Source organism: Dermatophagoides farinae, chromosome 4 (assembly GCF_024713945.1).
Source record: "Dermatophagoides farinae isolate YC_2012a chromosome 4, ASM2471394v1, whole genome shotgun sequence".
NCBI lineage: Eukaryota > Metazoa > Arthropoda > Arachnida > Sarcoptiformes > Pyroglyphidae > Dermatophagoides > Dermatophagoides farinae.
The window spans coordinates 656,135-680,488 of NC_134680.1; the positions used below are offsets into that span (position 1 = coordinate 656,135).

At 30.6% G+C, this 24,354-nt stretch overlaps 2 protein-coding genes across 2 annotated transcripts; both read right to left on the reverse strand.

Moving 5' to 3' along the window:
• Positions 1 to 153: 153 nt before the first annotated feature.
• Positions 154 to 983, reverse strand: LOC124490832 (uncharacterized). Its single transcript, XM_047053395.2, is given in 2 exon segments — positions 154 to 632; positions 634 to 983. Coding segments are annotated over 2 exon segments (684 nt in total). The 5' UTR covers positions 901 to 983; the 3' UTR covers positions 154 to 215.
• A 7-nt stretch (positions 984 to 990) lies between these two features.
• On the reverse strand, positions 991 to 23,248 carry Piezo (piezo type mechanosensitive ion channel component). The gene is made up of 19 exons (XM_075730607.1): positions 23,142 to 23,248; positions 15,903 to 15,995; positions 15,765 to 15,805; positions 15,508 to 15,670; positions 15,245 to 15,326; positions 14,331 to 15,161; positions 11,640 to 12,129; positions 10,827 to 11,233; positions 10,199 to 10,765; positions 9,777 to 9,944; positions 7,019 to 9,642; positions 6,202 to 6,962; positions 5,479 to 6,036; positions 3,457 to 5,233; positions 3,238 to 3,385; positions 2,955 to 3,172; positions 2,713 to 2,877; positions 2,415 to 2,644; positions 991 to 2,347 (listed from the first exon to the last, which is right to left on the reverse strand). The coding sequence occupies exons 7-19, from the start codon at positions 11,875 to 11,877 to the stop codon at positions 1,173 to 1,175; spliced, it is 9,036 nt and encodes a 3,011-aa protein (XP_075586722.1). The 5' UTR covers positions 11,878 to 12,129; positions 14,331 to 15,161; positions 15,245 to 15,326; positions 15,508 to 15,670; positions 15,765 to 15,805; positions 15,903 to 15,995; positions 23,142 to 23,248; the 3' UTR covers positions 991 to 1,172.
• Positions 23,249 to 24,354: the final 1,106 nt, after the last annotated feature.

Sequence of the window (24,354 nt, forward strand, 5' to 3'; positions counted from 1 at the left end):
CATATACAATAATCTTAATTAATTATAATAATAATAATAAAAATCTTAATAAAAAGTTTTCAAAAATTTGATCAAACAATTTCATTGCCGAAATGAAAACAATTTTAGAAATTTTTTTCTAGCAAAAGAATTATTCTGGAATTTTCATTCACACACACACAGCACAGCACAGATAACGATTTTATTTTTGGTTTTTTAGTTTTTATTCTTTTATCTTATCGAAATTGTTCCAGAATCTTTGCCAATTTTCTATATGATTCTGATCGTTTAGTTTGATATGTAACACAATCACGAAATACTTTAGGATCCATATAAATGTAATGTCGATTACTACTGACACGTATGGCACAATGACCACCATTCGATAATTCAATTTCATCTTGATGATCCAAATCCAAACATTGTGCATCGGCAAATGGTGGACAACGTTCAATTTCATTTACGTTTGTTGTTGTTGTATTGATTGACAATTCAGATTGTATATTACCACCAAAAAGTATACAGGTATTTCCTAATAATATTATCTTTCGACATAAATTACCGGTAACTTTTTGTATATTACGATGACAATACATTAGATCAACATTGGCATGGCTACCAATCAAACGTATAGTAATAAATGTTGGATTTGTTACGTACAAATCCTGTCAATGTTCGTATTGATTCTGTCTGTGCTATAGGATTATCTGAATGGCCATTTACATTAGCTTTACGTAATAATATACCACGTTCAGATATAACATAGATTGAACCTAATTCTGTACCAATAGCATAAACACATTCACCACCATAATTATTTCCTGTCGTTGTTATTCCTACTACTATACCACCGCCACCACCACCACCACGATTTGGTCGATTACGTCGTGCACCACCAATGAAAGAAATCACTTCATCCATAATAATGTATATATATTGATTATTCGTTAGCTATTAATAGTCAAGAATGACGATCAAAATAATTTTGTTCAATGTTTAAATCATAAAATATTTGGATTCATTAAAATATAAATATAATTTAATTAATAAAGAAATTTTTTTTTCTTGTTTAATTATCAAACACAAACGGATTATTATTTACAACATTATTTCATATAAAAAACTGACTAGTTTGATTAGATTAAAAATGATTTTTTGTTTTTGTTTTTTTTTTTTGGTTTTGGTTTTTTCATTCATTGATGATCAACATGTTGCTGTTGTTGATTGTTAGATACACCACCACCACCACCACCACTATTAATTTCTTCACTAATTTTTGTCCATTTAATCAATGTTTCAGGTGAACGATAAAGAAATATTAATTTTGCATATAAATCTTCTTCCAATTCAAATTCACGACTTTCACGTACAAGATAGATATCCAAACATAATTGTAATACACGATCAACATTTGGCATACGTGTATAGATCACTTTAAATGATGATTCTGAATTAAGTCCACGTACCCAACGTGATACTAAAAATACGAATGTAGTATAGATACCAATTATACCATAACCGGATAAAAATGCTAATAGACCAATAAAAACTTTATCATTGAATACAATAACCGGCAAATATTGACAACGTTCAGTAATCATCATATCGTTAAAGAATGGATCCAAATAATCAATATTCTGGCAATCATCGTGAATTTCCCACCAAGATGTCATTGAAAAATTATTATTCTCATAATTGCCTTTTTTAAGCAATATTAATAGATTACGAAAATTCATTGATTTATTTGTTGCCACAGTTTGTTGATTTGCAGCATTAAAACTTTTCTTCACCAATTCTGTCACAACAATTGGTTTGCCTTTTTCCGGAGCACGAAGATAATTTGGAAATATATGTGGTATAATGGCAGGATTCTGTTCTTCACTTTGCGATATCATATCAGCCAATTTATGACGTAATTCATAATCTTTCAATGGATGTAATTCAATAAAATATTCATCATAAATTGTCGTATCCATATCTTGTGTTTTGGTTTTTTTCCGTGTTAGAAAATAGGTGATTTTCATGTACAACATTGTTTGATTTGAAATTAATTCATTTTGCAGAATTTTCAGACTTGGTGGTGAAATTCCCCACACAGCTGTTGAATTACCATTCAAATTGACAATGTAAACATCTTGTTGATCATAACCATTGATGAATGTTTGTGCTACTGGATCACGATTAAAACTTGAACCAAGTTTTGCCCATTTTTGATCATTTATTGGAACTAATCCACTATCGGTGACACTCATTTTGAACAATGGTTGATAGCCACCGATTTCTAATTCGAATGTTGCACCAATCGGTGGATTTATCTCACCAACAGCACGACCAAATGCAAACAATACTAGTGGTCCCCAGATTAAAGCTATGGTGTGCGAAAAAAAACACAAAATTATAATTTCAATTCAACACACTATTATTGTCAATCATACCGATAATGATAATCACCCAAGAACCACCAATTAAATATTTGAAAAAACGTTTTTTAGCACGACCTCTTGGTTCAGGAAATTCTTCATCCAATCGAAGTTCACATTTACGTTGATAAAGATTGACAAAAATATCTTCCATCAATGACCATTCATCCAGTACAAGACTTGTATCGGTCCAAATCCAATCCATATACATACGAAGATCATATACAAACGGAATAAGCATGTATCTGTATAATGTTGGGTGAAAAATCAAACATGGATCTTATTTTTTTTAAACAAAATAAAAAAGACTTACACTTTGAATAGATACCAATTGACAAAATTATATTTTTTACAAAATGTATTGCCCAATATACGTGTTGGATAACCGCTACGTATTTGAAATGCGGATAATAAAAGATAGATACATTTAAAAATGTACCATAATTTTGGTGGCAAATTTGTTTTATCCGTAAATGCTCTATTTAAAAACAAAACAAATGAATTAATCGATGAATGAATTAAACAATTACTACTACCACTTGTATTGCAACTTACTTATCGGTCATGGCGGGTAATGCAAAAAATAGCCACAAATGTGTAAAGATTACAATGAAAATTTGAAATAATAGTTTTCCTTTAATATATTTTCGTAGATAAATAGCTCGATCAACGATAATCTGTGCAAATTGTATCAACAATGTAATGAGAAAACCAATTGGAATTTTATTCTCTTCAAGAAATCTGGCAACATCTTCACTGCCAGAATAACCACTCTGTAAGGAAATTCAATCAGAAAACCAATGGTAAACAATAAATAGGCAAAAAACCAAAAACTTACCCCAAATGCATAGAAACCAAAAACCAAAATGAAAAAATTGATAAAATCACAAAGAAACATTAATGAATATACATCATGTGTAATACGATATGGTGGATGAAGAACATTATGAAAAAATTTATACACTGGTCTTACAATTGTCGAAAATCTAGAAGAAAGTAAATTTTTTTTTTTGTTACAAATTCAAAATCATACATTAATCATTCACGTTACTCTTACCTTTTACGTGTACGTGTAGGAATTTCCATTAGAATATAAATAAAATTTATCTCATCTCCTTCAGGTTCATCTCCATCGTCTTCTTGCTGCTGCTGCATCAATTCATTTTCATATAAATGCTGTTCAGGTAATGGTGGTGGTAATGTTGCTATCATCAATGCTGAAGAATTAGGTTGATGATGATGATGATCAGCAGCTGGATCATTAATTTGTACATCATTTGAAATCGATTGTTGCTGTTGTTGTTGTTCTTCTAATTGTTTTTCTTGACTAGATTTTTGTGTTAATTTATTTTTCTTACCACCACCACCACCACCACCACCATTAGTAGTGGATTTTTTCTTTGAATTTTTCGATTTTTTACCATTATTATTCATATTCTGTGGATTCGAATCGGACAAACCATCATTAATATCTTCAATACGTGATTGAAATAATTCTGCATTAGTCATATAGGCTTTGATTTCGGTTTCACTTAGATCCCAAAGGCCCAAACTTTTTAACATGAAACGATGAAAAAATAGTACCAACAATAGAATCAAATCATAATTGGCATAATTATCTTTTTTCTCAATGCCCAATAAACGTGGCCACCAAAATGGTGATGGTTTTATCAATTCGGTCCATGGCCAAAAATGAAATTGAAATACATATTTCAATACGACAACAATTTCAATATAAGTAATACAAGTGACCCAAAATGATTTCGATGGCCGCGGTACTGATAATGATCCCCATAGAAACGTTAACATTGGCAATGGTAACGATAGAATTGAAGCCGATGTAATTTGATTAATAACAATTATTATATAACAAATAACTTCTGAACGTGATAGTATAGCGTAGAATATTGCACGAAAAAAATGTATATAAATACTTGTTTCCATGTATCGTGGATCCAATGAAACATGATATAAATGTTTATTTGCATCCAATGATGTTGTATCTAATTCATTCCAAACTCGTAGCACATCTTTTGCATCACTTTTAGCAACATTTTCTAGATTTTCTTCAGTTAATTTCGATAATTTTGCCAACGTATTTTTCTTCCATATTTGATCGCCAATAAAATCATGACCAATACCTTCAAGTTCGTTGATTTCAATGATTTTTTTCAAACATTTTTTCTCCACAGCCAATCGTTTAGCAACGAAACGATAATCACGTGATACGGCATTCAAATTTGATGTTGAACTAATGAAAATACTTTCAGTGAATGTTTTGATAAAATCAAACCAACTACGAATCTTTTCCATAAACGTTGGTTCTTGTTCATCATCACTTTGTGATTTATTCGATTGTTCATATCCTTGTTGTTGTTGTTGTTGCTGCTGCTGCAGCTGCTGATGTTGTTGTTGTTGTTGTTGTTGTTGATCTTCACAAATTGGTTGAACAATTTGTCCTGCAGTAATATTACTACTACCACCAGTTAATGATGACATTGCCGATAAATCAGTGGCTTGTGAATCCGGTATCGAAGTCATCGTAGTTGGACGTGATGAATCAGGATTACGTTTAATTCTTTCTACTGATACAATCGGAGAATCATGACTAGATTCACCTACATCTGTAATTTCAGCTGAAACAATAGCAGCTTCAGATGTTTCTTCACCTTTAAATATTTTCGAACAAAATGCTGTAAATCCTTTCGACTTGGCAATATTTCGTATTTCATCGCCTTCTGGATCCGGTATCAATGATTCTCTGGTCTTGGAATTCAAATCACAAACATCGGTATCACCTTCTTCGAACATATAGTAACCACCAGATTTTACAGCTAGAAAAATTAAAAAAAAATCAAAATTATTAAACTGGTAATTGATAGATGAACCATTGCAAAAATCATTAATCAAATAAAAAAAAGCAGAGCAAGAAAATCAACCGAACCAAAAAATCATCATCATCATGCAATCAAGAAAAAAAACCAACATTCGAAATAAATAAAAAAAAACAAACAAACAAAATATTCATCCATCACATTCAAAATTGAATAGGCACAAAATGAAAAATCGTTCACTTTACATGAAGCATGAGACATTCGTCGTTGATGTTGTTTCGTATGAATTGTTGTTGTTTTTTCTTCTTCTTTTTGTTGTTGTAATGGTACACGTATGGATGTTGGTGAAATTGAAATACGACGATGAATAGAATCGGTTCGTATATTCCGTGTTGTCAATGATGATGATTCACGTGTTCTAATCGATGATCCAGTTTGTTGATGACCATATATTGATGGTGATGTTTTTTCTTTGGTACACGAAACAGCAGCACCACCAGCAGCAGCAATCGAATGTTGACCGGAACCAAAACTGAATGAAGCAAACGTATTCGATGATAATGATGATGCATCGATTGGTCTTATTGGCCAAACATTATAAACTTCAAAATAACCCGGTTGAAGTGATGTAGCCGATTGTGGTGATGTTATTGTTGGTACACTTGGTGTTGGTGAATAAACCGTTGGTAATGTTTGTGATAATGCTGAGAACAGATCATCGGTTTCTGATGTTTGTGATAATGTTTCATCATCACCACCACCAACACCACCAACATATGGTGATATGTCATAATCATATTCATCTTATATAATATATAGCAAACCCAAAGAAAAAGAAATGAAAAATTTTGTCATCACAAATACACACACACACACAACCACACATCAAAACTCAATTGAACACGTGAAATAAAATAAACAATGAAAAAAAATAATAAACATTGATCATCTGATCTGTATCCACTCACCTTGTTTATGATATTTAATACTACGTGCTTGATTGGCAAACATTCGTTGTTGGGCTTCTTTAATTCGATCCATTTTTTGTTTAATTTTTTCCATCACTTCACGTTCAGCAATTTCTTGTTCAGCCACTTCTTGTGCTTGAATTTCATGTATTAATTCAGCACCACGTGCAGCCAAAAATTGTTGTGCTTTTATTTCACGTATTAGATATTTGAAATAATGGCTACAAAATATACGTTTCTGTATCAATAAAAATGTAAAACAAATACCATCCCAAAGTAGACCAGAATCAGTGGATGGACATTTAGCCAATAATTCCATGGTTTGTTTATCAATTGAACTGGATTCTTTTTGATGATAACTTAATCCCATCAATTGTACGGCCCAACACATATTGTTACGTAAAAATGTGAGTACAAAAACCTGTAAAATTGATTTCAATAACATTGCCATACACGTATAACCGATTATAGTTTTCCATGATTTGAAAATCATTCTGCTTGGTTTCAAATAGAATTCATTACCATTCCAAAGGAAAATAAAACTACCCAATACATATCCAAGACCGAATAAATTGATACGTGTTGTGCCGGCCAAAAATAGTACGGCCAAAGTGATCCAAAAGAAACAGAACAAAAAATATGATTTAAATGAATCGAATAATGTATTGCCAAATGAGAAAAAATCAAACACATTTTGTGGTGTTTGTTCTTTCGATGCTTCCAGATTTGATCCACCGTAAATGATTAATTTTGATTCCAATCTATGAGAAAATTTTTGAATTAAAAAAAAAATCTTTCCAACAAACAAAAAACTTACCGAAAATAAAAAAGTTGTCGACAAAGAAAAAAGAATAGCAAAAAATCTAGATAAAGTTTTTGTTTTGGCAATTGATGTTTGAAATCCGGTAGAAAATACCAATCAAAATCAGCCGGTGGCAGTTTATGCCATGGATAAAGCCAACATAAACCAGGTGCAATACCTAAACACATTAGATATTGATATGGTAATACTATTGACATAAATCCAACCAAATATGACCAAAAACGGCGACATTCCGAACGATTGAATAGAACAAATGCAATAAGAAATAGACAATAAAGTACACTGAATATATCGCCATGATTGCCAATAGTTATGGTCATTAATATTAGACAAATTTCAACACCAAATTTGTAGAAACCAAAATTGAGTAGATATTTGAAAAAATTTGCAAAATCTTTATCGGCCATTGCACGATCAACATCGGGAAATATAACACCATCAAGTAATGGACGATTACCATATTCATGATTACGATATAGATATTGTCGTAAAAGTATTACTGTACGAAATACTAACATGATGATCAATGCAATATATTCCCAAATATAGGAGAAAATATCATCAGTCTTAAGAAAACCGATATAAGCACGATTATCGACCACTTGAACGGTATTCGTACTATCAAACGTTGTACAAGTGGTATTCCAATCGATTTTTTGGGCAATTTTCAATTGAAATAACATTTTCAATAGTATCAATAATCCAGCCCATAATGCAAACATGAAACAGATCATTTTTTCGAATCGATTAAATATCATCAAAATAATTGTAAGTAATACGAATATAACATTAACAACCGATACATCTTGAATGGCAATCAGTACCGTACAAAGACAGACAGCTTTCATGATGTGAACTTCTAAAAAACGCCAAAATACAATCATCCATTGGTCAATAATTGTACGTAAATGATGAATACATTTGAAAAATATTTGTAAAATTTCTTCTTTAAATGTTGGTTTCATTGTTGATGGTAATAATAATGTAGATTTTGATTCACTTCTCGCCATTGATGGTGAACGATAATATCGTCGATCCATTGTAGGTTTTATATTACGTTTTGAAATAACCGTCTGTACAGATATTTCTTCAGATTGACTTGGTTGACTTTTTGAACGATCTGTTTCTGTTGATACTGGCTGTTGTTGTTGTTGTTGCTGCTGCTGTTGTTGTTGTGGACAATTATCGACAACAATTGATGGATCTAACGATGTATCGGATTGATGAATTCTGTTTCTGGTTTCTAAACATAAATCTAATGCAACAGAATTATTAAGACTTGGCGATGTAGCTGCCAAACGATCAAGAATTTCATCAATATTACTGGATTTTAAAAAATCTTTATGTACAAAATGAACTTGAATTATGGTGATAATGATGAAAAATGTTGGCGTAAGAAGTTCTTTGAATAAAATAAAAGCATCATCATCGTAAACAACGAGCCCAAGATCAGCTTGAAGATCTCTATCGATATAAAGATATTGTTCCCAATATTTTGGAAAATTATTAAATTGATACGTATAGATGGCAATCAATATGATCATTGAATAAAGAATGACAATCAACCAAAATGGATAGATTAATTTACGCCACCATTTCAATGAAAATAGTAACAATAATGTGAAAATAAGAAATAGAAACATATAAACAATACGATAGATGACCACTTTTGAACCACTTAATGACATCACCATCAACATGATGGCTACGATCCAAATTAAATATTTGATCAGAATTTCTTTGAAACATTTTATCATTGAATCAAAAATTTCACTTTGTGATGTAAAACCTTGCTGTTGTGTTTCAAAATGTTGTTGTTCGGCGGCTTGTGTTTGTACAATAGCTGCAGTAGTAGTAGTAGTAGTAGTAGCACGTGGACCAAGATTAAATAATGGTGATAATATGCCCGATGATGATGATTGATAATCACTAATTATTGGATCCTTAAGACTTTCAGTATATTGGCGAAGTGTAATCCAGAAAAACATTGTATAAAATATCTTCGTAAATAATGGTTGATAAGAGAATTGGCCATATTTTTTGAAACCAATTTCTCCAATACTTATTGATCCAATTGTTATTGGCAATTCAGTGTCATTAAGATTTAAACTATAAATATATTGTCCAATAACCAATGCAATGGCATAGAAAACAAGAAATGGTGATGATCGTAGACAAGTTTCACGTGAATTTGGTGTCATCCATATTATACATGATAATAATAATAGAACAAATGATAGCCATGAATGATATGTAATTGACCATGTCATCATAACGATTAATGTTATAACATAACTAGCACGTTTAACCATAGTAACAAATTCAAAACAGAATAATGAAAATTGATTTGATTGATCACGACTTGTTGCTGTTATTGATTGTTTCATTCCAACACCACCACCACCACCACCGCCAGGCAATACAGATGTTGGTGTTGGCGATAATGGCATTGGTGATGGCGGCAATGATGTTGACATTTGTTGCTGTGAATGTATATTGGTTAACAATTCATCATTATTACGATCATGATTATGTTGCAATGTTTGTGGTTCAATCATTGAATCGGCTCTACCACGTATAGAATGATAGGTTCGATTTAATCGATTTGTACGTAATAACTGTGGGGACGAAAAAAAAAACGAAAAAATAAAAATAATAATTACAATCCATCATCAAATGAATATAAATAAATAAATAAAATTGTAGTGCCAAAAAAAAAAAAAAATCAAGCTAAAATGTGCAAAAAACATACGGGTGTATGAACATTATTATTGCTTCTAATATCAAAAGCATAATTCATGTGCACTGATTCTGACAACAACATTGGTCTTCTTTCATCATCATCATATTCCATATAAACGGTGTTTGGTGATTTTCTGCCATGATGTTCATCATACGTATCTGTACGCACTAATTGTTGCTGTAATTGAATGAATTATTTGTCCATCATTAATTGGAACAATCAATCATTATCATCAATTTTTGTTTTAATGTCATATATATAAAAATTATGATAGACAAGATTTATGAAGCACAATGTGTTAATGAACAGAAAGAAAGTTGCACAGACACACACAACACAAACACATAGAGACAGGAAACATTTTTTTTTTTTTTTTTTTTGAAACAAAAACAAAAAGGAAAAAAAAGGAAAAAAATGTAAACAACACTTACCTGTGATAATTTTTTATCAATCAATATTGTTCGTATTAATTGAACGGAAACGAAATATAATATGAGCAATACTAATGGATGTAAAAAACGTACAAAATGATAATCATTAAGCTGAAAATGTCGTACATCCGAACAGGTATTGTTTATATAACCAACAAGACCAAATAGACGTGCATTAATATCGGTAGATGGAATTAATGGATAAAACATTGAAAATTGATAGAAATATAATAATGAAAAATGTAGGGCAACAAAAATGGCTATAAATAAACGAAAATAATGATAACCAGTACCAAATTGACGATCCAATGCAAACCATGAACCAATAAATAAAAAATAAAGAAAATATATTGATGATATTAATGATGGTTCCAATATGGCTGATGCACATAATGAAATGAAAAAGATGAATTCACTAATATAATAGCTAAGACGTTCGGCTTTTTCTCTTTTTAATCGCCGTTTACTTGGTGCTGCCATAGTCGATTGTCTATTGGTGAAACGTCTACCAGACATTTCACCAACATAACTAACATCGGTGAATCTTCGTTCTTGAAATCGAATATCCTAAATAAATGAATTGATTTTTCAATTTTTCTGTATTTGTTTTTTTTCGAATAACACTTACATTCGTAATATTATCACCAATTGATGTATCCAATTTGGAATGATAGGTATGCGATGAGAATGCCAAAACTAAACAAGTTATCAACAGTACAATAAAATCCATACAACATAATCGTATTATATTGAAAAATGATAAATCATTATAACGATGTAGACCGATCAGGTTCATTATTTTGCCAATATTTGTACAATAATCAATTGATGTTGAATAATTGAATGCGGCCAATAGAATAATTTGCGTAATAATATGCGCTGAATTGGCTATTGAACTTAAAACGATTATACTCTTGAGATAAATTCCATTGATACCGTTGATAACATTTTCCGGTGTTGGACTAGGTAATATTGGCGCCAACAATAATAGAATCAAATATATTCCTGATAGAAGATTTTGTCGTAACAAAACGGCTTGAGAGAATGAGAAGAAAAAAAAACGAAAAAAAAAACAATAACAAATTAATCAATCAATCAATTATAATGTCGAAAAAAAAGTTGTTAAGTATGTAAACACACACAATCCAATTCACATTCTCATTCATCAAAAAGTCTGGTAAATCAAAAAAAAAAGAAGAAAAATCATGCTTTCAAACGAAATAAATCATCCACACATATGCCAGAATTTTATAGAATCTTTGGTTTGTTTGTTTGTTTAAGTTGTTTTTTTTCTTGATTTATGCATCGAAAAGCAAATAAATTTTCTCGTGTTTGTTTTTTTTTTTTTTTTTTTGTTGTTAAATAAAATAAACTCTACACACATTGCCTGTTTTATTACCATCGATTACTATAATTGAATTCAAAGGATTTGTTCACTTACCTGCAGCCAATGTACATGGTATAAGAATTCGTTGCAAAAGATAACATAACGTAAGACTTATATCCATTGTTTTATTGATATTAGCGGTCGAATTAGTGGCCGCCGCTGCTGCCGCCGTCGTACTAGCTTGGCTTGATGTTTTTTGTCTATTTTGTGTGGCAATCGTGGTGGGTGTGTTGCCGGTTGTTTTGGTTGTGGTCGTTGCCACCATTGTTGATATTTTTGATACATCATCCATTTTTTTTTATTATTATTATTCTGTAGATTCTTTCAAGATGATTTGATTTTTTGTTCGTAAAAAAAACTTTGTTCTTTTCAATCAATCAATTAATCAATCAACCAATCAATCGAAATCCAAATCCAAATGCTTGATTCAAAAGATTATGCTGATGAGATTATTATACGAATTTTTTGTTTTGTTTGTTTTCATTCGAACGTTTTTAGTCATCACTGTTGACGTTGCTGTTGCTGTTTGTTTGTTTAATCAATCCTATACTTGAGAAAGAGAGAAAAAAAAATTTTTAGATTAAAATCAAAAAAAAAAAAAAATCACGAAATGGCACTGAGTTTTTTTTGCACTATTTCATCATCGATAAAAAAGACATTAACGCCTCACACATACAAACATCTGTTTGATTTTTGTTTTGTTTTGTTTTGTTTTTTGGTTGATATTTACAGAAGCCATGGCATTCTGATGGTGGTTGGCAAATTGTTTATTGAATGTGAATGAGAATTTGAGTGAAAAAATACGGAAGAAATGATTCGGCGTGTAAAATAAATAAATAAATAGTGACAGAATAACAAAACAAGTGGTGAAGAAATTTTTTGGGAGAAAAATCATCAATCGATTGTTGTTCGAATCATTAAAGATCAATCAAACGAAAAATGAAAATCAATCGATCTTTCGGAATCTTTACTGTCTGTCTGTCTTCGGAATTCTGATCAAATCACAGAAGAAAAACGAAAACGAAATTTTTTTTTTCAACAGATTTCAGCAGATTTTTTACTATCATCATCATCATTCGAAAAAAAAACTCAAAAAATTCTTTAAACACACACACACACACATATATCGTAACCGGGGTAATGATCACAATCTGACACATGATGACTGATGATGACACACAACTAATCACACCAATTACAATTTTTTTGGTTACATTTCGATATATGGCACGCAATGTCAATATCCAAAATATCCACAATATGAGACATACATCCACCCACGCCATATACAAAAAAAAAGTGTTTAGTATTTCTGGTTCATCATCAAATAATCACGCGTTCATTGGCCGTTATTAAGATTGAAGAATTTTGTTGATGATGGTGGTGGTGGTGGTGGCAGGTGGGGGGACAACAACAACAACAACAACAAAAATGGATCGCGATTCATCCGGTTTGATCCATTTCAAAGCAATCACTGATTGACTGTATATGGACAGGTAAATGTAATGTTTTTATAACAACAAAAAAAGAAAAAGAAAGAGAGACTAACAGCAGGAAATTGCGTGGCAAACAAACAAACAAAATTATTATTACCTGAATATATTCACATTATTATACACATGGACATTTACTTTTCAATTCGATATACGATAATGACGAGGATGATTTTTTTTTCTTTTTTTTTTGGTTGAAATCAAACACCACCGAAAGTGAATTACAAAAACTTGCCGAATGAATGAATGAATGAATGTTCGAAAAGTAGAATGAATGTAAATAAAGATTGTCGAACTTTTTCGTTTTTGTTGTGGCAAAATTAAGATGAAGGAAAAAAATTGAGTTCACATTCACTCAAAAATTCTTAAATTTTCCGCATTTTTGTCGCAGTTCATCATCATCGAAATTCTTTCGAATGAATAAATTTTTTTTGTTGTTGTTGTTGTTGTTCTTGCTGATTCTTCTTCTATAGAATTCTGTGGTAAATTATTTTATCGTAGAAAAAATAATCGACAAAATTAACGCATCATTAGATTGATGACAATTTTTTTGGTTGCACGACACTAATATAACAAAATAATCAAAAATGAATTAAACCGCAGACACACACACACACACGCAAACCGAGAAAATGAAAAATAAAATTCTACATCAGAATCTCATGTTGTGTGTGAATAAAACAAAGAATCTAAATTGTTGCCAAATATATCACTAGACTAGATGTGACAATTCTTCACATTCATTACATTCAGCCACCATGATGAATGAATGAATGAATGATGATGATGATGAATAAGCGAAATCGAATTTCAGATTATCAATGGCAAAAAATGACAAATTTGATGAAAGAAAGGTCATTGAAACTTTGGTAAAATTTAATCAATGGCGAAAAAAACAAAAACATCATTGCATTTGATCAAACATTGATCAAATGCACAATGAAAATATATGAAACTGATGATAAAACCTACCAATGAGATGAAAACAAAGAATTGAAAATTAAAAAACCAAGGTTATAAACAACAACAACAACAATAAATCATCATCACAAGTGACAACTGACAAATTATTTGTGTTTGTGTGTGGCGTGTGTGCCAGAAAAAAAAATGGAAAACAAACAAAAAATCATATTTAAAGTGTACGCATTTCTTTTGTGTGTGTTTGTGCGGACACATTCCATATAATGGATGAAAATCAATCGATGATTTGCAATCGGATAAAAAAAAACATTTAAAAAATTGAAAATCTTACCTTTTTTTCCCTTCCCAATCAATGTAATGATCGATGATTCAAAATTATCGACGATATGATTGATTTGTTTTGTTGGATCGTAAAATTTAATTTAATTTTTTGTTGTTGTCGGATTAATCATCATCACATATACGCACATTATTATGTGTATATTTTGAGACCAAAACAAAAGTTTTTTTTTGGATGATTGATAAAAATTTTTTTTTTTATCAATCATTCCTCTCTGTGATGTCAACCATCATCATCATCATCATCATCATAAAAATTTTTCAATCATCCATCAAGGAAAATAACCACAACAGTGTGTGTGTGTGTGGAATGTAGAAATTAATCATTCACATAGTGGTTGATGATGATTGTAATCATCAATTTGTAATGGATGTTGCAATGGTTTAAAAAAAAAAAAAAATTTCATTTCAACGTTAATCCATTGTCGTTGTAGCCGTAGCCGTATTCATAGTCATCACCATCGTTGTAGTCGTATAAATGTTGTGATGTGATAAAATGGTTATCCTGATTATGATTTGGTGTGCATGTGTGTTTTTAAACGGCCAAAAAAAAAAAAAAAAAAAAAACAACACTGAAATCCATGGCTGCCGATTTAGTTGGTTGGTGATCGTTTTTTTTTTTGTTTGATGTAGTTAACCATTACCATTACCATGGCCATCATAAACATAAAAAATGGTGGTGGCAGTATTGGTAGAGTTTGCATCTTCTTCTGTCATTCATTTGATTTTTTTTTCTTCGATAAATCTTTGATTGGGCGTTATTTATTTTTTTTCCAGTTGCAATTCTCCACATATTGAACAAATTGAATGTGCGCAGCAGTTGCTGGAGCGAAAATAAATAAATAAAATAAAAAATTCGTGTCGTTGTTAACGACTTTTTTTCTAGGCAATAGGTTTCAGATTTACCTGTGAAATATTAAAGTTTTCGGATTTCAATTTGTGATCCCCCCCCAGTCGATATGGATCGTTTATTATCATTTTTTTTTGTCTAGCCATAAAATGATCGGAATCAAAAAAAAAAACAAACAGAGAAAAAAAGAATGTAAATTCTGCATTATTCTGACATTGAAAAAACAAGACAAAAAAAATTATTCATTTATTCTCATTGATAGAATCTCAAAGAATTCACACAAAAACAGAGAAAATATAAATTCAAAATTTCCATTTACTTTTCCGTTGAAACAACAGATGTCGCACTGTTGGCCACTACTGCTGGTGCTGATGTTGTGATCATATGGCTTTCTCGTTTTCGAATTTCAATCAATTTTCGACGTAAATATTCAATCATCATTTTTCTTATACGTACTTCTACCAATGTATTTCGTATTCGTTCTAAACATTTATTTTGATCATCATCATTATTATCATCATTTGTAATAAATTCTTTTATCATTTGTGTATTAGAATGTAGAATATTTTTAATTACCGTCAACATTAATCTTCGACGAATGGCTACAATGAATGATACTTTTTTTCGTGGTACATTTTTCGAATCAGAGAGAAAGAGAGAGATATATAAAAATTATAAATCAATCAATAATCCAAGATAAAAAAAAACAATTACCAAAAATCGTCAACACTGCCATGATAATGGTCATCCATATTAGTCGTGTATCTAGCATATTTGTTTTTTTTGGTTACCAAATTCCAAATTTTTCTGGGTGAAAGAAAAAGAATTAGCAAAGAAAAAATCGAATGTTTTCTTTTATCAAGTTTTTTTTCGATAAATTTTTTTTTCATTTATTAATTCGAAATTTTTTTTCCGGTTTTAGAATGAATTCAAAGTCTATAATGGTTATTGAATAACGTTACGTTACTGTGGTTGGATATTTAGAAAATTGATTGATTGATTAATGATAATGGTGACGGATAAAAAATCGATACATTTTAATCATCAACAAATCCAAATTATCATCATCATGAAATTTCAATTTAAATCATCAAAGAACACCATTTTTTTTATTTGAATCATCATCGGAAGAGATTTTCTTTATATGTACAATTTTGTACATTGATTCGAAGTGATTTGAATTTTATTCATTTTCTCAGATATATCACATTACTTTTTTTTGGTCAAAGAAAAATTTGAATTTTAGATCATTCACATTCATCATCGTACGAATTTTTTTTTTCTACCGAATCAAACCTTTACATCAATCACACAATATAAAATCAATCAATCATCATCGAATCATAATGTATGAAAAAAGGTTGAAAATTTCCATGTTTGGCATTGTTACTAACCGCCATAAACTTTGATACATCAAATCAAATTGAGAATCTAAAGGTGTCCGGATGTAATGATGATGATGATATACTGTAGAAAAGAAATACATTTTCAATGTCACACACACACGCAACCAAATGGTAATCATCATCATCATCATAATCATCATGATTTACATTTCATCATAACATAATCATAAAGAGAGCAAAAAAAAAAACAAAATTTCATATTCAGGAAAAAAAAGTGCCAAACAAAAAAAAATCAACATCCGACAATTGAAGAAACAGACGATAAATAATAACGAAAAAAATTGGGTCAAATACCCTGAATAATAATGGATCGTAAACAATGTGGTTAATTATGACCATTATACAGTGGATAATGTCGATAATCGAATTGTCAATCAATCAAAAAAAAAAATTGAATGAATGAATGGTGAAATGATCTCAATTTTTTTTCTTTTCGATCCAAGCCATTTGTAGTATTTCAAACTGAAAAAAACTAATTAACAAATTTTAATAATAATAACCAAACGATCGATAGATTTTTTTATTATTCTTAATGATGGAAAATCGATTGTTCACCACCACCACCACCACCACGCAACACATTGAATCATCATCATCATCAAACAACAACAACAACAATACAAAAGAGAAACTGGCATGTTATTAAAGATGTAAAACATCATTAAACATATGATGATGATGATGATGGAGAACAAAACAAAACAAAACAAAAAAAACAAATCTAAATGATCGAAACATTAATAATGATGATGACTAACTACCCCCATAACAGATGTTCATTTTTCCATCACACACACACACACACACCTAAGAATCATAATCAAAGCGAATCATCATCATCTTTTTTTTGTTTTGTTTTGTTTTTCAATTTCAAATCCAAAATGATTTGTATTGAATTTTTTTTCGATGCAACAACAACAACAACAAATATGGATACAGCTCTCTTTGGATCATCCGTTTGATTAATGCGAATCATAAAAAAAAATAATTTCCGAATATTCACATTATAATAATGTAATTAATTAATTTCTCGCCTATTTCAAAATGTGAAAAACCATCATCATCATCATCATCATCGACAGCAGAAGCAGCAGCAGCTAAACACAGAAAAAAAACCTTAATCAACAAAACAGATTGCATTCGTTAATCATTAATAATGGTTGGCCCTTATTTTAATTGATTCTCTTGCTCTCTTTCTTCATCTTTCATTCCCAAACACACACACACACAGTGGATGCCTTGAAGGTTTTCAAAATCGATTCCCTTCCCCCCACTAATACATAATAATAATCGGTAGTCGAATCGGTCACGATTTTTTCTCTCTAAAGTTTGGTTTCAATGACCTTAAAATTCAGAACACACACACACATACACACACAGACAAACCACAAAACATCAAAAGCCAGAAAAAAAATGCAACAATTATCGATTTGTATCTGATGGATCAACCAAATAATGATCGTTATAGCGAATTCAATTTTTTTTATCATTGAAAAAAAAAATTAAATTTCGAATCGAAGCATCGAATTGGATTTGAATTGAATGATGTTTTTTTTTCTGGTTCAACACACAAATCTTTAATCATCACCATCACCATCACCATTCAATTGTTTGTTTGTTTGTGTCGGTTCAGATTTCGGATGGTAAATATTTTTTTCATTTGTTTAACAATTGTGAAAGAGTTATATAGTAGTATATGAGTTTTATTACTTTCAAGTGTTTTGGTGTTCACAAGTTTTTTTTCTCTCTTTTCATTCATATATAAATCCTATTTATCGCATATGCACACACACACACACACAAAAGTTCAAAGTGCAAACAAACTTTTTTTTCTATTAAATTGAAATGAAAAAAAAGAAAAAAAAATGGAAAAGGAAATCCTTTCTTTGATGATTATGAAGAAAGAAATCACAACCATTATCAACCATCAATTGAATTGAAGAACCACACACACACAATAACCAATTGAATTCAAATGACGACCTCGACGAAACCACTGAATGACATTCAATTGACCTTTATCAATTGGTTGTTGTATAACCCTTTTTTTCTAGCTCTCTCTCTCTCTCTCTCTCTCTCTCTCTCTCTCTCTCTCTCTCTCTCTCTCTCTCTCTCTCTCTCTCTCTCTCTCTCTCTCTCTCTCTCTCTCTCTCTCTCTCTCTCTCTCTCTCTCTCTCTCTCTCTCTCTCTCTCTCTCTTTCGGACAAGGACAAATAGAAAAGGATGTAATGAATGGATGGAAAACATTGAATAATTTTCATTTCGAACGTTTTTTTTCTGTTTTGTTTTGTATATACAACACACTCCTATTTTTTTCCCCTATTGTTGTAGTGTGTGTTTTTTGGACTACGTTCACACACACACACACACACACACACACACACACACACACACACACATTTGGTGCTGGTAGGGTTATTATTATTATATAACCTTCAAGGTTTCATTTAACCTTTCATTTTTTTTCTCCGTTTGCTATTTTTGGTGATTCAACTAATTTTCTTTCTCAGAAAGGATGTTGTGCATCACACACACACACACACACAAACACGAAATTTTAACCTTCGAAATGAAAAAAAAAGATAAAGATGATGATGATGAAAAGATCACCAGAAAAAAAGGACATGTAACCGAGAAAAAAAACAAAAACAAAATGTGTGTACGTGTGCCTTTCAATGTCATCCATTTGAAAACAAATGAACGATTAGGGTGACGACCTTTGGCCAATTTCTGTGTGTGTAAAAGAAACAAGCAAAGTATTGAATTAATAATGTGTGCATGTGCATGTTTTTCAACGTTTGTGATTTTGACACATTGGAAAAAAAACCACCAAAGGTTTATTTTTGTCCATTTTTTTTTCTTCTTCTTCAAAGACCTTGAAGATGTTCTGCATGTGTGTATAAATGTTCACGCTGGTCGATTTATAAAAATGACGACCGTGAACTAAAGGGTTGAAAAAAAATGTATGAATGATGATTTGGTGAATAATAGAAAGGAGAAAAAGAAGAAAAAGACGAAGAAGGGTTAATAGTAGTAGCAGTGGTAGTAGTAGTTATATAACAAAACGAATCAAGTGATCCGAAACGAAAGTAAAAACAAAAAAGAAAAAAAAAGATGAAAAAAAATACGAAGGTCCCATGTGTGTGTGATGTGATGTGCAAAATGTGATTATATAACACATTGATGAAAAGAAAAACAAAACAAAACAGAAATAAAAATCTTATTTATGCGATCGACAACACAAAACATTTGACATTGGATCAGAAAAATGAATGAATGAAAAAGATTTAGATTTTTCTTGCAATTTTTTTTTTGACAGATTAACTGATTTGCCATAGTTTCGAAAGATGATTCATTGATTTTTTTTCGTTTTTGTTTTTGTTTTGAAAACAACAACAACAACAACAACAACAGCATAAAGAAGATGAAACGGCATGAAGAAAAGAGTTAAATCTTTTTTTTCATCATCATCTTCTTTTTTTGTCAAATCGAAATTCACGTTCAATCATTTTTATTAATCCTAATGATGCCTAAAATACATACATGCGCTTGCTATAGCTGTGTATTCAATGTCAAGATCCCTAATGTTCATATTTCAGATAATATGATTTACTAGTAGACCTTTAGGTCATGCTTGTGTGTGTGTGTGTGTTTGACCTTATTTGTGATGTTAAGGTTAGCTAGGTACGTATCATCATGATCAGCATCTTAGGGCTTGGCGGCTTTTTTTTGTTGTTGCAAAAAATTTCACATACACACAGAAATCATACCAAACTGATACGATCAACGAAAGAATGGAATATGTAAATGGCAAAAGGACCAATTCATCCGATCCGATCCATTGATGGCCAAACCCTGTGTGTGTGTGTGTGTGTGTTAATGTCAGATTTGACAAGAGAAAGTAATGGAAAAGGGTAAAATAAGAAGAAAAAAAATTAGAGACAAAAGATGACGATGACGACGACGACGACAAAGTTGCCAAGATTCACACCAATTGATGCGTTGCATACACACACAGATGCGTGCATAAAACATCCTTTTTTTTGATTGTCAGAAAAAAACAACAACAACAACAAACGATTTGAAATTAAACGGTCCGTAAAATATAATTTTTTTTTCTCTGTTTTCTTCTTTAACAATAACCTTGAAAAAAAAATCCAAACATATCAATCTGTCGATGTGTCTGTGGGCCCATCACCGTTTTGAATGGTAAAAATTCTCATTCTTTGTAATTTTTCGTTATTTTTTTAGAAATTAATTTCAAATCAATCAGCATACAAACAAACACCAGAAAGATTAAGGTGTGACCATGTTGTTGTTGTCGTTTGATGTGTATCCATCCAAATGGAACAAATGAACCAGAAAAAAAACTAAAACAACAACAACAACAGAGTCAAAGTAAAATTGTTTGCCAACTTTGTTTTGTTTTGTTTTTTTTATAAAGCCAGGAACAAACAAACAAACTAAAAAAAAACGAGAGTCAAATTATCATTCAAAATTCATTCATTATTCAAAAAAAGGATTCATTTGTTTTTTTGGATCAATCGATCGATCGGTGATTCAGAATTTTTCACTGTTTTACAATCAAATTATCATTCATTATCGTATCATCTATCTATCTATTGAACCAAAAAAAAAACTCATAATAAATCCCAATGGTTGAATCGAATCATGTTTATACATGGTGGTGGCAAATGACAATGAAAACGTTTTCAAACAACAACAACAACAACAGAGCATTTGAAAAAGGTTTTTTTTTATAGGACCAGAATAATAGCGGATAAAAGCTAAACAAATGAAAAAAAAACTGTGACCCGATTGGGTGTGTGTGTGTGTTTGTATGCAAGTGAATGAAACACGTTCCTGAATCGACATTATAGTTTCAAAAAAACAAAAACAAAAAAAAATTTAAGCCGTTTTGAAATGTGAATTTTGTTGAATTCAGAATTAGTCGAAAAAAAAATCATGACCAATGTCGAAAGACCTTGACCAAATTTTTTTTCGTTGTAATCCATTTTTTTTGTTCTCATCATCATTATCATCGATAATCATCGATGAGATTTTTTTTTTTTTTTTTTTTGGTAACTTTCACTTGTTTTTCTCAAATGATAATCGACCTGTAATTTTTCTTGATTTTTTTTTTTTGGTAATCGATGCCGACAGTTGATGCAGGTGCATCATGATGAATGGTCACGCGGTCAACAACAACAACGTGATGTTGCAGCAACCTTGTTAAAGATGATGAGATGCAACCTGAATAAGAGAGATGCCAGAGGGCCAAACTAAGTTTTTTTTTCATTCCACTTTTTCTTTTAATTTCGTGGGAAAACATCTGTAATGGTGTTTGTGACTATGGTGGTATGTCGGTCATTCAGAAAAAAAAAATTCATCGACCTGTATATGTGTCATGTGATTTAAAATTAAAATTTGAAAAAAAATAACAGAATCGAACGAAATAAAAACGAGAACTGGAAGAATTGAAGCCAATCAATGGATGATGAACACAACAAACCAAAATTAACCAATCCTCTAATCAAAAATGTAAATGATGTTGCAACAAAAAAGAGCGAGAGAGAGAGAGAAGAAAAAATCTCACCAAATCAGAATCCGATTTTTTTTTATTTTGCAAATCAAAAATTCTCTATACTTGGATCTTCTGTGATTTGAATACCACCACCACCACCACCAGAACCCTTGGCGGTGGCGGTATTCATTAATAATGGCCACCAGCCGATTATTATTATTGAACAAAACAAAATGCTCTGAATGTAGGATTTTTCAATTAAAAACTTTTAAATATATGGAATATATTTTCGTTTTATCAATTATGAAACACGCACGCACACTTATACCCACTTTACAATGATGATAATTTATAATAATCACACACAAGTACCAAATATATATTCCATTCTCATAATGATGATGATGATGAAAATCTATTGTTCTAAAATGAATAAAAGACAAAGAAAAAATCGGATAGTGTTAATGATTTTTGGTGGTGGCAGTGGCAGTAGTAGTAGTAGTGGTGATGGGCAAGAATATTCCCATTCCAATGAAAAAAAATGAATGAATGAATGAATGAATAAATAACAAAAATCACAATGTTCAGAACATAAATACAGAAAAAATTAAACAGCAAAGAAAAAAAAATGAATAAAATAAGCCCATCATTACTTGGTTAACGGATGAGAAAGAGAGAAAAAAAAACTTTGAAAACCCATGTTCGTTTGTTTTCTCACTCTCTCTCTCTCTCTCTCTCTCTCTCTACTATATAAATGTGTCATTGAATAGAATTTGAAAGAATAAAATTCAATTCATTCATTTTCATTATTCATTTTTTCTTTCTTTCTTTCTTTCTCTCGAGTATTAATAATAATAATAATGATCATCATTATTATTATCGTTAATGATGATGATCATATTCATTTTTTTCTCTAAAATATTCACAGTGCATGTGAAACAAAACAAAGCAAAAAAAAACATTAACAAAAGTAAAAGAGTGCAAGAATATTCCACGAAAAAGAATGTTGGAAAAAAAACTTACCCATCACGCAATCTTCTATATATAAAAAGAAACTAAAAAAAAAACAAACAAAATGAGTCATTTTTTGTCGTTGTTGTTGTTGTTGTTATTTTTACTTCGAAGTTGCTGAAGAGTGACGGTTGATTTCTTTTTCTTTCCAATGAGAATAAATTCTGATCTGGACTTGAATTCTGGATTTGATGGAAAACAACAACAACAGCAACCAAATCTTTTCGAATCTTTTCGAATAAACTCAAAACTCAAAGTTTCCATTCATAAATTATGTATATATTTGATGAAACTGGCAGAAAAAATGCGATTAAACTCAAACTCAAACAAAAAAAATAAATTAAAATTTACTTTTCTCATCGAAAAAAAAATTGTGAGATAAAAAAGGATTAAATCACGAAGATTGTCTTTTTCAATCAAATCGATTGAATTTTTCTGCCGAAAAAAGAGTGCGAGAAAAGATTTTCTTCTCTATTGTTATCATATTCAATTCAAGTTTTTAGTTTTTTTTAATGATCCGACCGTTTTTTTTTTCACCATAAAGCTTATGGTTCATCAATTCATTCGTTTGGTTCGAAATAATAATTTGTGTTTTTCTAAAATTCAAAAACGATAAAAAAAAGAGTTATTTCAATCCATTGTCATCATCGTCATCATCATCATCATCGTTTTTATGTTCCATTATCATCATGTGAATCATAATCGATCCTGGAACACACACACGCTGGAAATTCAATTGTTTTTCTCATGTGCGTGTGTGTGCGTTTGTTCTCTATTACCCTCATTTGTATTACCCTAATAATTTGTAACACTACAAAGAGAAAACTTTTCCATTCAAATTGTTCGTCTAAAAAATTAATAAGAAAATCTCTAGATAAAATCATCATCATTGAAGTAGATTGATTGATTGATTGATTGATTTAATAATGGGAGATTTTTGTCATTTATCACTCACACACACACACACACATACAACCCGAGTCCTTATGATGACCGGTGATATGTATGTATATAATGATCGATGAGATACATAATTTTCAAAAGGCAAAAGAAAAAAAAAATTTTTTGTAAATGTGTCACATACATTAATAATAATCCTTCATATACTCTCTCTCTCACGTCATCATCGTCATAAAAAAAGTCAAATGAAAAGAAAAGAAAAAACTTCATAAAGAGAGATATGATCAAAAAAAAAAAATAGTGGATAAAGACAGAGAAATGAATG

What these genes read in the sequence shown, in the direction of transcription:
- Piezo (XM_075730607.1), bottom strand. Translation starts at nt 11,877, where the DNA reads ATGGATGATGTATCAAAAATATCAACAATGGTGGCAACGACCACAACC. An exon ending in TTGATAAAAAATTATCACAG is followed by an intron (nt 9,945 to 10,198) that starts GTAAGTGTTGTT and finishes ATTCAATTACAG; the next exon opens with CAACAATTAGTGCGTACAGA. An exon ending in CGACAACTTTTTTATTTTCG is followed by an intron (nt 6,963 to 7,018) that starts GTAAGTTTTTTG and finishes ATTTTCTCATAG; the next exon opens with ATTGGAATCAAAATTAATCA.